Genomic DNA, 12926 nt, shown 5'->3' on the forward strand with positions numbered 1-12926 from the left:
ATAATGACATATCTCAAAATACTGACGTATCTCCAAATGAAGTATCTTCAAATAATGTATCTCAAAATAGGGAGAAACTTTCTCAGATAATGTTTCCAACCACAAAACCATATTTGTTTTATTCCAATGTTATTTCAGGATAACTGGGAAAGCCATTTCCGCCAGTAAGTTATTATAATGAGAAACTTTCTTAAAATAATGAGATAGCATCTTAAAATAATGACTTGGTATTTCAAAATCATGACAAATCTCAAAATAATGAGATAGTATCTTAAAATAATGACTTGGTATCTCAAAATAAAAAGATAATATTTAAAATATAATGAAATTGGATCTCAAAATAATGACATTCAAACAATGTTTTTTGTGAAAATGTTATTACAGGATCTCTGTGGAAGCCCATTTAAGCCAATATCATAAAAAGAAAAAGATCCTGTAATGTCATTCTTTTGAGAAATTACTATAGAAATTTCTAAGTATTTTAGGATTATGATTAGGTTTCCTATATAATAATAACAATCTTCCTCAAAAACCATGGGACGTATCTCAACAGAATGACTCGTAGGCCTAAATCATCACAGTAAATAAAAAGGACTAATAAGATGGCAAAAACTGTTCCAGTGTTTGTGGGCGTGACATCATGCTTTTGCAAAACAGCCTATTATTGGATGAGATTAGGATATAATATAAGACATTATTGATCCCTAGGAAAGGAAATTCACACTTTACACAAAGTCACACAGCAGGACTAAGACATGATAATTTAAATGAAATAAATAAAATGAAATAAGAATATAATAATATAATATAATATAATAATATAATATAATAATTACATCTAAACTCTGCAAGTCATACTGATATTGTAGGCCAATAATACCATACATAATAAATACAATAAACATACAATATATAGAAACATTTAAGATATACTGTATATGAAGGAAAGCAAACACACAGTATGATAATAACAGTACATTTATAGTAATACATAGGCCTACTTAGGCTAGCTTTTTTGTCTGTGTAGCAATTTGAAACACATCTTCTGATCTCACAGTTCACATGAAACAGTAATAGTAGTAAAATTACATAGTTGGCTAATAGAATTATAACAATGAGAACAATACCAACAATGATAGAATGAATGTATCTTGATTTTATTATTATAGAAAGAAGAAGAAACTGAAGAAGAGAAGTTGTTATGCCTATTTATTGCAAATGCCATTTTCAATACTTTCTTATTTCCACATGTAGCCTATTAGTGATTTACAATTGTAGCATTTTATTTCATTGTATTTGCCCATAGGTTATTAACTCATAGGCCAAAAACAATATTATCACAACAGCAGCCTGGCAGCTTTCACTGGAGATTTGAGAGTCATTGCCAGCCACGGGAGATCAGGGTCTACCACATAGGTGTAACATGTAGCCTACACAATGTGTCATGATTGAAAACCATGCTCATCAGCAGCGGTGGCATCGGAAATGGACTGTACCAACAAGGAGAGGGATGCTGGAGGATCCTCGTCAGGGCCTAGTGTCTTAAAAATGTAATTTCACGAGGAAAACATATTTTTTGGTACTTAATTTGAAAACACAAACGCAATGTGTTTACATTTTGGGGTATTTAAAAAGTAGTTTTGCTGACTGGCGCTTTCTGTATTTCGCTTTCATCTTATAATCCCCCCTCCGGTGAAAGCCTCGCTGTCTGACCGTGTGCTAGGTACTCCTGCCTGGCCGCCAGGTTTTTTGGAGAGAAGAAGTTGGCGAAGGGATGTGACTGCGATGATGGCGCTGCAGCTGAAGAACGGGGATGCAGCGTACTACCAAACTGCGGATTACTGCAGAAATTACTCTTCGCCGCCTGTCAGCTACGGTGACAGCAGCCATTATCTTGCCCGTTTGCCAGGTAAGGAGAGGCATACAGGATCTCCCCTCTGACTGTCAGCAGTAAAATGCGCTAATGTGCAGGGATGGAGACATTCGAATCAGAGACACTTGCAGATGAGGAAGGTGGATGTTGAAACCGGTTTCCCTGGTTCTGCTGTCATCATCACAATGTCATGTGGAGGGGTGCACCAGCCATAATGTTGATGATCTTATAGAGCATGGATGCTGCGATGCAAAAATCTGAGGTTGTCGAGAGACTCTAACGGTCCTACTGTAGGAGAGGTCCAGAGAGTCTCCAGGTTTGAGCTGATGTCTGACTGTAATTTGAAACGGCAAATAGCCTCAGTGCAATGTCCACTTTAATCTCTCTGGTAAGGTAGTGAAGTGGTTGTCAGAGCAAGTGAAGAAACAGAAACTAAATCGGTGCTGCTTCCTTCACTGCAATGCACGATCTCTTGATCTGCACAGATAATGGTGACATGCAAGTACACAGTAAGTGTTTCTTGCTTGCACCTGCACAGTCGCACAGTTTTTTTGTTGTATTTTTTTTAATTGACTTGAGGCCAGTGTCATGGCTACTAGATGATCTAGATGTAGCCTACAGCATGAGACTGATCCACCTGACAATACTCCTGCCATTTACTGTCATCTTCATTGCATAGACTGCATGGAGTCTTAGACTGAAGTTAGTAGAGTTAGGACATTATTGGAGTTGAATGGAAACTAAATGTGTTTTAGCCTGAAACAGTGAAGTGGATTGAGGAGGGAATTTTTAATTACAATTTTGATAAACCGTCAATCATTTACGTCATCATAAGAATAAAAATGCCAATTATTTGCTGGAGGTAATTAATCAAAATATCATCACCAATTAAATAACACTGGACTTTCATCCGCCCAAATCTCTGGTAAGTCATGATGGGCTTTTGTAAGTATTTCTGATGAAGCTAAATGTCTAGTGCTTGTTGTTTTCTATAGGAAGAAATTACTAATTATTAATCAATATAGTAATAGCAGCCTAACGCATAGGCCTGGTGACTGGTGCTCAGTCTTTAAATGAGTATATCACTTACTTTATGTTAATTATTATGGAAGGTATTCAAACGTAAGTGCTACTGAATATATATAGATATATATATAAAGTGGAAGTAGGCTTTTACTGTAATAGTAAGTAAATTGTACAGTGCAGTAAGATGTATGTGGTCTTTCTGTTTTTTTGGTTATCTGGTGCCCAGTGTAGCAGATGGAATAAGTGTAGGAGGCATGTGCTTCTCATTGCTCCATAATTGATGTGACACAAGACAGTACGGCAAGAGAAACTCTAGAGAAAATAAAGACTTGGCCTATTTAGAGATTCTCAGTGGAGGCCATGATATTATCAGACTCCAGGACAGGATTTTTTTTGTGGTGTGGCTATCAAACCAACAAATCTTTAGTCAAACTAAAAAAATCTGACAAGTGAAAATATTTAATAGTTGAAAAACTATGGAGTTGGTTTTAAAAGAAACGTCCAACTCTGGCTGATTCTTTTTTGAGACTTCGAGAACATTATCGCTCTACAGATACGATGAACATTAAGGTGTTGTCAACCTACTGATCACTTGCAACCTTCTGCTTCAGAGCAACATCACATAAGTCTTAGTTTGACTTGCAAAATGTATTGCTTCCTCTCCGAAAACTCAAATGCAAAACAACAATTGTTATTTAGTTATTTTACTTTGCAGCAGGGTCCACTACTGCGACCATGCATACTGCATATGCTGCAGCTCTGTAGACTGCACTCTGTGGACCTGGATCTGGGACAAAACTGACCTTGGCCTATCTAGCTCACATTAAAACTATAGAAAGTTAACAGATCTGTTCTGTCTTCAGGCTGGCTACATGAAATCATGGTGCAAATGAATTTTACATGAGAGAGCATCACTAGGAGTTGAAGTCGTGGGGAGGCAAGTGTTAGATAAATAGTTGACAGCAACATAGTCAAGCTTACCTTACATTGAAACATGTTATCTATTTTATGGTGGCACAATGTGTAGGCAACTCAAGCAAAAGAGGTCAGCCAACCTTTTGTGCTGAAAATTGCTACTGCATTGAGGTCTCACTCAGGGTTGATGATGTGCCATTTAAACCATGTTTTTTCTGTTTACTGTCACCATCTTTGGTGCTAAAGCTGTCATTGCCCTGTTGCATTTGCGATGAAATGTGCGTATGTCTGAGACTTATTCTTCTTGAAATTGGCTGTTAATGAAGCTCGACGTTCTATTAGAGCTGCTTTCCTTTGACTGTCCGCTCACAATGGCCAATTCAAATCCACTTCTTCTGATGTTTATTACAAATAAATCACCTTTGCAGCTCTCTATGGATGCCAGAGAATGTTAGATGGAGCTCCCAAAACAGCCAATGTAAAAGCTTTTATGAGCAGGAAATGTTTAAACAACATTTACAATGCCAATGAGTAGTGAAACGGAATTTTATTTATATGCAACTTCTGCATAATATGACTTTTATTACTGTAATGTATAGTAGGCAACTGCTCATCTTCACCCGATGAATCTCCCACAGTCTCATATTGCAGTTGACAGGATTATAGTCAAGCATACCTTTCTCCTGAGGTCAGCCAGGCCAGGTGACAGACAGGCAGTCGGACAGACTGGACCGACAGACTGACAGCGAACAGCAGTCGGAAACACAAACACGTCGGGATGTTATTTTGAGTCCATGAATCACTGCCACTGGGCGTCCAATTGGATTCCGGATAAAAGCTTCCAGCACAGGGAGTTTTGACACAGCTGTTGGCCTATACTGACCTTACAATAAACTGTATGTAGCTACACACAAACACACACAGACACACACACACACACACACAAATTGGAGTATTAGAGCGGCACAAACAAACATACAGAAGTCAGGACATTGCCATTCCTAATATATTGCTTCCTTTTCATGTTTTCCTTAAAGATACAAACCCATGCATGCACACACACTTACACACAAACACACACACACACACACACACACACACACACACACACAGGATTGTCATTGTCACTGTCACTGTCTCTGTTTGTACACATGAATTTGTTTGTAACGTCCTGTATGCATGACTGCAGGCGCTGTAGGCTAAGCCTAATCTTTCTGATGCCCACTGGAGTGTGAAGCTCCTCTGTCCAAGAATGTGTTTCCATTCGGCCATCTCTTTACATCTCTCTCTCTCTCTCCTGCCTCAGGGCTCTAAGAAAGCCTCTTAGTGTCTTAGTGTCACTATACATTGGTCATTGGTTTATCACCATGTTACTTCTCAATGTTTGTTTGATGATCTGTCAATAGACAATATCCTTTTAGAGGTCTAATCCAGTGGAAATCACATATTTATCTTTGCAAACAAAGTGATATGTCATTTATGTTATGTCTGCTTCAGGCTAAAAAAAACATATTTACAAATTTCTATGAAATTTTGTGTAAAGCTAAGCATGTTTTGTTTTTTTGCTGACATATTGAACATTGGCAAAATTTATCCTTGTAAGCCCAAATAATATCCATTGTGTATTTTGAGGAAGAGACCAAAATCAGAACGCTGCACAATGAGACGATGAGTCTACAGCCATGCCCGCAGCTCTGTGAGGATGTACATAGCCACAGTGGGCTTTAAGCTGAATACTAACATCAGCTAACATGCTCACAATGGCAATGTTGAAATGCTGATGTTTAGCAATTATAATGTTTACTGTGTTTACCATCTCAGTTTAGCCTGTTAGAATGCCATCATTTGCCAAGCAGCAGTAAACACAAAGAATATGTGAGGTTGACGAGATAGTAATAGTTGCTGAGATATTTCAATCATGACCAAAGTGTTGGTAGAACAACCAACCGACAAAGCTAAAAACTAAAAGCTTCTAAAGATTTTCTATTATTGTGTGAACTTTCTGAATGCTTTTGAGTTTCATTGAAGTACTAATATCCATAAAACACTAGCTTCCTCATCAAAGTAACAGAATTTACTTGAAAGATATTTTTTTTGATTAATAATATCTTTCCCTGTCTATAAGTAGTGTGTATATTAATCTTTCGTCCACAGGCCCAGAGACCATGTTGAAGCCTCCACTGAGTCTCTTCCGCCATCCCCAGCAGCCTTTCCACCACATGGAATCTCTGCACCAGCTGGGACCTCCGCCAATGGCGCCTACGCAGCCTCTCGGTCCACCACCCCTTGCCCCTGCTCAGGCGATTGGACCCCCAACTATGGTTCCAACCCAGACACTAGGCCCCCCTCCAATGACTGCTACTCACACGTTAAGACATCACCCCATTACCCAACCACATAGCCTGGGCCCGCCTCCAATGGCCCCATCTCAACCACTGGGGCCTCCACCAATGGCACACACCCTGGGCCCCCCACCTGTAGATCACACACAAGCAATAGTGCCTCCAACCATGGACCTCATGCAACCAATGGGGCGTCCACATCTGAACCCTGCACAAACACTGGCGCCCCCCCCTGTAGTGGCGCACACAGCCGGTCAATTCACCCTCCCTCCCAGCCCTATGCCATCCCCTGTTGGTCCGGGCCCAGACCCTTTACACCTGCCCAGAGGACCGGCCCTCATCCAAGCCCCAATGTCCTGCCTCATCCCTGGTCCGCTCCCGGGTCAGGCAGCCCCAGCCAGCGAGCAGCCCCAGGATGAGGGCTCGCTGCTTGGGATGGAGGAGCAGGAAGACTCTCTGGGGTTGGGAGAATTGTGTAAACCACTGTACTGTAAACTCTGCAACGTTACCCTCAACTCTGCTCAGCAAGCACAGGCTCACTACCAGGTCAGTTGAAATACCCATGTACAAAAAATTGTATCTTATTAAGATAAAAACCTAATCACAAACCCTTCCTTATCTGTCTGTCTAGGGGAAAAACCACAGTAAAAAGTTGAGAAATTTCTATGCTGGCAGTCAACAGCCTCCAGCCATCAGGATTCCAGAAGTCCATAAGGCGGGTGGCCAGACATCCCTCAGCTCAGGATCAAACGACAGTGATGCAGCCAGGCAGGTCAGATCAAAACTCAGCACCAACCTACCTAAATGGTACAGTTTAAGTTTAGGAGGTGGATGTACTGCTGCTGATAGAGGTAGTTTCCACTGAGGAGGCAGTAAGGAACTGCAGAGTCACTTTGTGTGTGCCTGTCAGTGAAAACTCTCCTCACCACTGAACAGTCTATTCTCTTTGACACAGTCTGGCTGAAATTAAAAAATATTTCGTTTAATACATGTTATTGTAATGCTACATTTTGTCAGAATCAATGTATGTATCAAATGACAATGTGAAAGGGGTATGCTGATGAATCTACAGCGAATGATCACCTGAATTTACATCTCCTCTCAACTTAATGGAAATTTATAGTAAGTTTCAGCTCATTGTTTAGCTGTCTGGCCCACTTTTTTATGTTTTGATTCACTCTCACTGCTTTGATAGTTTTAAGCCATGCTCATCACCAAACAGCAGGTGGACAAAGTTAGAGACTGTTTAGGCACTAAATCAGATCGCAACTTTCATCAGTGTATGTTTGACAGTTGAAGTTGCACAAGCAATTCTTGTCCTCCTCCCACCTAAGAGTGTATTTCTTGGGCACCCAGATAGCTCAGTTGGTAGAGCGAGTGCCCATATATAGAGGCTTAATCCTCGACGCAGCCGGCCCGGGTTCAAATCCGGCCTGCGGCCCTTTGCTGCATGTCCATTAAAGGCCTAAAATGCCCAAAAAATAATCTTAAAAAGTGTATTTCTTTTCTTTGTCACTGTTTACTCCCCAACTCCTCACCATATACTCTGCACTACTTTGTCGTGGGTTTGCAGGCGCAGTATAAGGGGGCGACTCGGGTCATCTTGGCCACAGAGAACGACTATTGTAAGCTGTGTGACGCCTCCTTCAGTTCACTGGCAGTTGCACAGGCCCACTATCAGGGCAAGAACCACGCCAAGAAGCTACGGCTCGCTGAGGCCCAACAGAACTCCAATAACATGTAGGTTTAGAAGTATAGAAGGTCAGAGTTCGAATCATTGTTTAGCTTTGTATTGGTTTTGCATTTGTCTTGCAAATCAGCACAATTGAATTAAAAGTAGATCAGAAAGATGTTCGTATAGAAATAATAGTCATATTTTGGATGCAAAGTTACCTAGTTTGACTTCTCCCTAACGTAAAGTAGTAGTCTGAGAAAATATACCTACTAAACCTAAACACATAGCTGGTTTGGGCTTTGCTAATTACCAAACCAGCCAAGCTAAATTTGAAGAAACAGATTTGTGAACCAGACTAAAGCGATTTTGTCTCTTGTTCTGCCTGTTTCAGGGAGGCCAGCAATGAGGCAGCCACAAGAAGAAACAAAAAAGATGGCAGTGAGTACAGACTGGTGAAAAACCGCCGCAGCCCACAGCTACCTGCTTCCATGCCAGGTGAAATATTTAAAATGGATAAATCAGAGGTTTCTTAAAACAGATATTCATGGTTTCATGAAAAAGTCAGCGTTTTCTTGACACTCTATAGGCTTGTTTAAGCGACATTAGTTGACATTAATTTCTCCAGTCTCTGGTTGACACTGTGGGTTGAAATCTAAGAAATAATGTTGTAAATAATGCGCCTTTTGTCCCCAAAGCGTTTGTCATTGGATTTCATTTGCTTTGGAGCATCAACATATAGACATATAGAACTTATAGACCTCCTAAGATGTTTTAATAAAGCTGACACAAAGCTGCACCATTGTATCACTGAGGGTAACATGGGTGCACACATTCATCTGACCTGGTGAGCTTACAATATTTTTGGCTGGAAGCTCCTTATAACTTTACCCTGTTATTTATGGGTTTATGTAAGTGTCTGCGTTGTGCATGCTGATTGGAGTTTGTGTGTTTAAAAGCAGAGACCGAGAAATATAATGTCATATAACACTTCCTGCTGACATTAAACAACCATCTTTTTCTTGCAGTCATTCGCTATGTTTCTATCTTTCTACAGACAAAAACAGCAGCACCTCAACTCAACATAAAGCAGGATAAATCATAAAGCAGAGCCAATTCCCTTCTTTTCTCTCACTTTCTCTAATCATCTCTCTTTCTCTCTCTCTCTCTCTCTCTCTCTCTCTCTCTCACACACACACAAACCACAACGTTCTGCTGATTTAATCAGTTTTCTTGATGGACAAATCCCAAAATATCTGCACTCACTCCTGCGGTTGCCTTCTCGCTGTCTTTTTATCTCTCTTTCTCTCTCTCTCTCTCTTTCTCTCTCTTTCTCTTTCTCTCTCTCACGCACACACACACACACACCTGGCTTTGGGTGTGTCCCCAGCCTAAGATTTCATGTGAAAACCATCTAATTCCCTAAAATGATTAGTGGATTAATGAATTGTAAGCATCAATCAATTGTGGATGTCATTTATGAAGAAACAAGACTATCCATGGTAGCAGTTCTGTGAGGCTGTACTTAGGCACAGCGGGGGTTTGAGCTAAATGCTCAAATCAGCCTGCTCACAATATTCACATGCTGATGTGAAGCAGGTACAATGATAAGCATTTTTGCTATCTTAGCACAACTGAGGCTGATGGGAATGTCATTAGTTTGCTGTTATTTGATCATAAATTACTAAAAATTACTACTCAGTATTAAAAATGTACATGATGGGGGCACCAGAGGACACATTAAGGGAACAACCGGAATGTCGTCCTCAGGTAGAATCTCCAGATATTATGATAATCTATCCAATAGTCTGGAAGACATTTCTCTGGACACCATGGATTTTTGTTCCTAATGTCATGGCAATTAATCCAACAGTTGTTGATTATTTCAGTCTGGACCAAAGTGGTGGACTGACTGACTGTCTTTTCTCTGTTTTGTATGACTGTAAACTGAGCATCTCAGGGTTTAGGACTGCTAACCAGATAAAACAATGCTCTGGCCAAGTAAATTGTGCATTTGCCACATTTCTTTTATCACTAAACCATTATTGGATTAATTAAAAAAATAAAATGAAAAAATGTATACATCATCTGCCAAGTATTAGTCCAACATTGAGGTTTCTTTCTAGCTGTTATGATAAATAAATCTGGTATGAATAAGCCACTTAATCTTTACAGTACTACAGTGTAGTAGCTACAACTTACTTCAACTCTCCTCTATTTCTCCCTCCAGGGCCGTACTACAACCCCAGACCGAGGCAACGCATCCCCAGGGACTTGGCCATGTGCGTGACTCCCAGCGGTCAGTTCTACTGCTCCATGTGCAACTGCGGAGCCGAGCAGGAGACAGACTTCAGGCAGCATCTGGAGAGTAAGCAGCACAAAGCAAAAGTGTCGGAGTTAAGATACCGCCACGAGATGGAGAACCTTGGCTACAGCTAAGAAACACAAGGGAGGATGGGGGAAGAGAAAAGACAGAGTGGGACAGAATAGGTGGGAAGACATAGAAAGAGAAGACCAAAGTGAAGCCAAGCAAATACTCCCTGGTGTTTGAGGGGCATATTTAGTGAAGGGATTAGCCCAAATGGCCTCAAGACCTTGTTGCAATTCATTTGATTTTTGCTTAAGCACTTATATCCTCGTATTTGACATAATGCTCTACCCCATGAAGCTATAATTGGATTTGATGGATTTATTTGATCTGGGTATTAGATTTCAAATTCAGTCTGTATATTGAAGCAGGCCGCACCATGTATGCTGAGAACAGGAAGTTGAGAAAAATATGGATTTTTTACATACAAATAACAATAAAGTCTCTTTTTATAGGCACTAAATCAGATCACATTTTTGACCCCTCTTTTTTGTTATATTGTTTGTGGTTCCTCTAAGGCTTTGAGTGGGTTGCATTCTGACTCAGGATACAGGTAAATGAATTGCAAGTAAATCTTGAGCTTGTTCAGGCTACAGGAAGAGGACTAGTGGGGCACAGAAGGCCAACACGACAGGAGAGGAGACACACTTAGGAAAGACGAGGACATGCAGAGGGTCCAAACATTAAGACAAACATTAAACATTAAAATGTTGAAAATAGAGAGAAACCGGTTGGTAGATGTAAATGGATGCATAGAGGGAAACACTGGAAAAACTGTCATCATTGAGGACAAAGTTTGAGACAAAATTCTTGAGTGTGAATCAGCCGTGCCGGAATAATTGTACAGGCCCTATAGCAGGGACTTCAGGGCCACGTAGTAACCACTGAGCCACAAATTTACCATCTTAATGACCTAACACGGGTTATAAAAAATTATTTAAAGCACTATTCGCTAATTTAAAAACACAAAGCACAATAATCATCACCTGGTGGGAGCAGTGTTACATGAATCTGTTAGCCTGTTAGCCTGTTAGCCTTAGCCTTAGCCGACCTCTCAGCGGTCTTTTGGAGTGTATTAGGCGGAAAGCTCCACCTTGGCTGGCCTGGTTTGTGCCTTTAGTGAGAATCTGGCTAAAGAGTAAACTTTGGCTAGCCCTTTTGAAAGCCAATCTACTACATGGATTGGGGTTTTCTATATTCTGTTTCATCTCTCTTCTCATTATGAATCCACATAAATACTTGGTAAATATTCTTAAATTACGTTATAGATGTAAATATAGTATAATATACATGAATGCTGTTGATTATTTGGTTAATGTTAGCCTAGCATATGTTGCAAACACTCATAATGTATATAATAATTATCAGGAATCTCGTACAAAGTGTGCACTGACTGAATATTTATCCATCAGCACTGCATTTTAGGCCCTCTATACTACTTGTTCATTGGTGACGTAACTCCGGTACCATCCGTCTAGTTAAAAGCTGCTAGCCTCATCATTGTGACTGTGCTGGAGGACCACATGCCAGGAGAGGCCGTTTCTGAAGCAGCAGGGTACAAGCTCAATCTATGCCTTGACAACACAGCCAAACTGGCACTGCGATGGGAAGAAATGTACAAACACAATGGGAGCTCAGTAATGAGTGCAGCCAAAAAGCATTTAACTCCAAATGTCTAATGAGTTTGCAAATTGCAAATGAACGTGTGCAGAGCTCATGGAAGCTTCTGGTTATAAGACATATCAGTTGATTCTCCCAATCGGTCTTGATTCCCAGAGAGGACGTAACCAAGTTTTACTGCTGTGTGAAACGGCTGCGGAAGACTGATGTGGATTGTGTCTGGATTTGTAGACACATTTTCTTTTTTTATGTTTAGTTGTTTGTTTTCTTTTGAGTGTAAAGCCTATCCTGAAAAGATCAGTTGTCTAGTCGGAGTCAAATCTGATTTTCTGTTTCTGTTTATTTGATTATCTGTTCCAGTTCAGTGGTGCTGAGCTGAAAAAACAGTGCAGTCGCAACTCATTTGGAGTTATATTGTCATACTTTAAGAAGAGAATGACAGGATCAAACAATCTATATTTTTCTTCTTTGAAAAAAAAACAACTCTTTCAAATAGTTATTTAAAAATTGATGATTCTTTAATCCTATAAATATAAAATACTACATATTTTTATTAATGCTTCAAGAAATTATTTTATGTAGCAGTTAAAATGATTTACCATCCGTATTTTTAGATCTCAACATCTATCACAGGTTACAAGGATAGAGATCTGAAGTCCAAATGAGAAAAAAAACTTGCTGTTTCCACCTATACTACAGAACAGCAGTGCACACGCACACACACTCCCACATACTTCAATCAGTCAAAGGCCTGATTGGGTAATCAGAAGTGTTATAGAGGGAAATGAATGCATCAACCATGGTTTAGTTAGCTTTGGGGAGAGGCAGCTGTTCACGTCTTTCATTTGTCTCTAGAGCACAAACACACACCTGATCACACTCAGGAGAAACGCACCGTGACGACAAAGTACTGTGGGCTTTTGGGATTTAAACATGTGAGAGTAAAAGAGAGACGCACAGAGCAATGAAAACAAAATGCTCGGCGGTTTTATTAGCCCACCGTGATGTATGGTTTAATAACAAATAAACAAAGATAAGCTGATGAAAGCAGAGCTGTAACGAAAGCTATGGGTGAGACAGCTAATCAAAGCGTTCTTCAAATTTAACTGA

At 40.1% G+C, this 12926-nt stretch overlaps 1 protein-coding gene across 1 annotated transcript; it reads left to right on the plus strand.

Moving 5' to 3' along the window:
- Positions 1 to 1644: 1644 nt before the first annotated feature.
- zmat3 (zinc finger, matrin-type 3) lies at positions 1645 to 11120 on the plus strand. The gene is made up of 6 exons (XM_034881015.1): positions 1645 to 1909; positions 5969 to 6702; positions 6788 to 6928; positions 7730 to 7896; positions 8223 to 8326; positions 10059 to 11120. The coding sequence occupies exons 1-6, from the start codon at positions 1786 to 1788 to the stop codon at positions 10265 to 10267; spliced, it is 1479 nt and encodes a 492-aa protein (XP_034736906.1). The 5' UTR covers positions 1645 to 1785; the 3' UTR covers positions 10268 to 11120.
- Positions 11121 to 12926: the final 1806 nt, after the last annotated feature.

The sequence above is a fragment of the Etheostoma cragini genome, chromosome 9, assembly GCF_013103735.1.
Source record: "Etheostoma cragini isolate CJK2018 chromosome 9, CSU_Ecrag_1.0, whole genome shotgun sequence".
In the NCBI taxonomy this organism is placed as follows: domain Eukaryota; kingdom Metazoa; phylum Chordata; class Actinopteri; order Perciformes; family Percidae; genus Etheostoma; species Etheostoma cragini.